General features: G+C 67.2%; 1 protein-coding gene across 6 annotated transcripts in view; it reads right to left on the bottom strand.

The window, feature by feature from the left end:
- The window catches only part of TSPAN4 (tetraspanin 4), a 19,609-nt gene that overhangs the window by 3,843 nt on the left and 14,252 nt on the right, over positions 1-1,514 (bottom strand). For 5 of the 6 annotated variants that reach the window (XM_024749182.1, XM_024749183.1, XM_024749181.1 and 2 more), the window contains one exon: positions 45-236. In XM_024749182.1, the coding sequence (XP_024604950.1) occupies positions 45-236 (192 nt within the window). The remainder of the gene's footprint in view (positions 1-44; positions 237-1,514) is intronic. The other variant, XM_024749184.1, reaches the window with a different exon arrangement.

The following is a 1,514-nucleotide window of genomic DNA, read 5'->3' as shown; positions in this document are numbered from 1 at the left end:
CCCCCACCGCGTCCCGCCCGGCATGCCCCTCCCCCCGGACTCACAGTGAGCAGAAGGCATTTGTTCTCCTTGATGGCCCCGATGCAGCCCACAAAGCCGATGGCCATCACAAAGGTGCCGGTGACAATAAGCAGGTTGGCGGCTGACAGGGACGGGAAGGAGGAGGACAGGGTGGCGAAGTTCCCCTGCGTGGCCGCCAGCCAGATGCCGACGCCGAGGATGCCGCAGCCTCCCAGCTGGGCCCAGGACAGGGCGAGAGGGACAGGGGGGCAGGAGGTGAGCAGCCCACCAGATTCCTGAGGCCGAGCCCGGGCACCCTCGCTGCCCTGCTGACCTCCCAGTCTCGTCCTGTTACAGGGGCTGGATCCCCCCCACACACACCCTCGGCCCCAGCTCTTCCCTAGGAGATGCAGTCCCTGGAGCTCCTGCCGGCCCGCTCCCTGGCCCCCTCCCCTCGACCACTGGAGCTTTTATTGAACTCCGTAATTGCTCATTATTACAAAAATCGATTGAGACAGGAGGAAGAGGCAGAGAAGGGCAGGCGGTGATGAATCCGGGGACGGCTCTTGGCCTGGGGGGGCGCGCAGGGGCGAGCCAGCGCAGCCGCCGAGGGCGCTGTGGCTCCAGCCCCCGGGACTCTTGAGCCTCTGGGTCATCTCCAGGTGAAACGGGAGCACGTGTCCAGGGCTGGGCCGCGGGCGGGCGGCCCCCACACATGGCTGACCAACCCCTGGTCCTACAGCAACCCGGGCTTTGGGAGACCACCTGGGGACTGATGCCTACGGGCTGGCAGCCCTGGGGGCCCTGCCCCACTCAAAACTGGGCATCACATGGGGCCCCGCACTCCCCGGGCCCAGAAGCCTCCTCGACATCTGGCCTTGACCCTGGCAGGGACCCCCCACCCCAGACTCAGGCCGGATGAGCCCTGAGACCCCTGCCTGAGGAGGCTTCCGCCTCCCCGTGGGCCTCCCCTCGTGTACTCACCCCACCCCCACCAGCAGGCAGCCCTGGCTACAGGGGTGGGGATGGGGGACACTGCTCCACTCTCACCCACCGGGGAGCACACACCGTGCGTGAAGCCGGGCCGGCAAGAGACCACAATTATGGGGCGGGGGACGGTGGTGCAGCTCCCAGCCCAATAGCAGCAGCAGCCGCGGGGTCCCCGAGGGGTGGGCGCACCCGGGGCTCTGGCCCAGGCCTCCCGCTGGCGTCTAAGGTCCCTCTGGGCCTCGCCCGGAGCTGGCTAAGCAGGCCAGGAGAGCCCCAGTGGGGGTCCGGTCAGCTTAGGGCAAACACAGGGCTCCTCTCTGACCCCCACCCCATCCCTCTTTGCACCTTCCACCAAAAACAAGAGCTTCTGTCTAAAAATTATAAACCACCCACTCTGAATGCTCCTGGCTGAGGGTGGGGCCTGGGTGGCAGCGCTAAGCATCCCAGACAGGACAGGGCTCTCGTGCCCTGGCCTGCATCCCATCTGAGCCCTCCTCGGGGTGGGGTGGGGGCTGCAGCTCCAG

The sequence above is a fragment of the Neophocaena asiaeorientalis genome, unplaced genomic scaffold (genome assembly GCF_003031525.2).
Source record: "Neophocaena asiaeorientalis asiaeorientalis breed wild unplaced genomic scaffold, Neophocaena_asiaeorientalis_V1.1 scaffold43, whole genome shotgun sequence".
Lineage (NCBI taxonomy): Eukaryota > Metazoa > Chordata > Mammalia > Artiodactyla > Phocoenidae > Neophocaena > Neophocaena asiaeorientalis.
The sequence above is the reverse complement of the archived record's forward strand: the minus strand, read 5'-3'. Positions and strand labels throughout refer to the sequence as shown.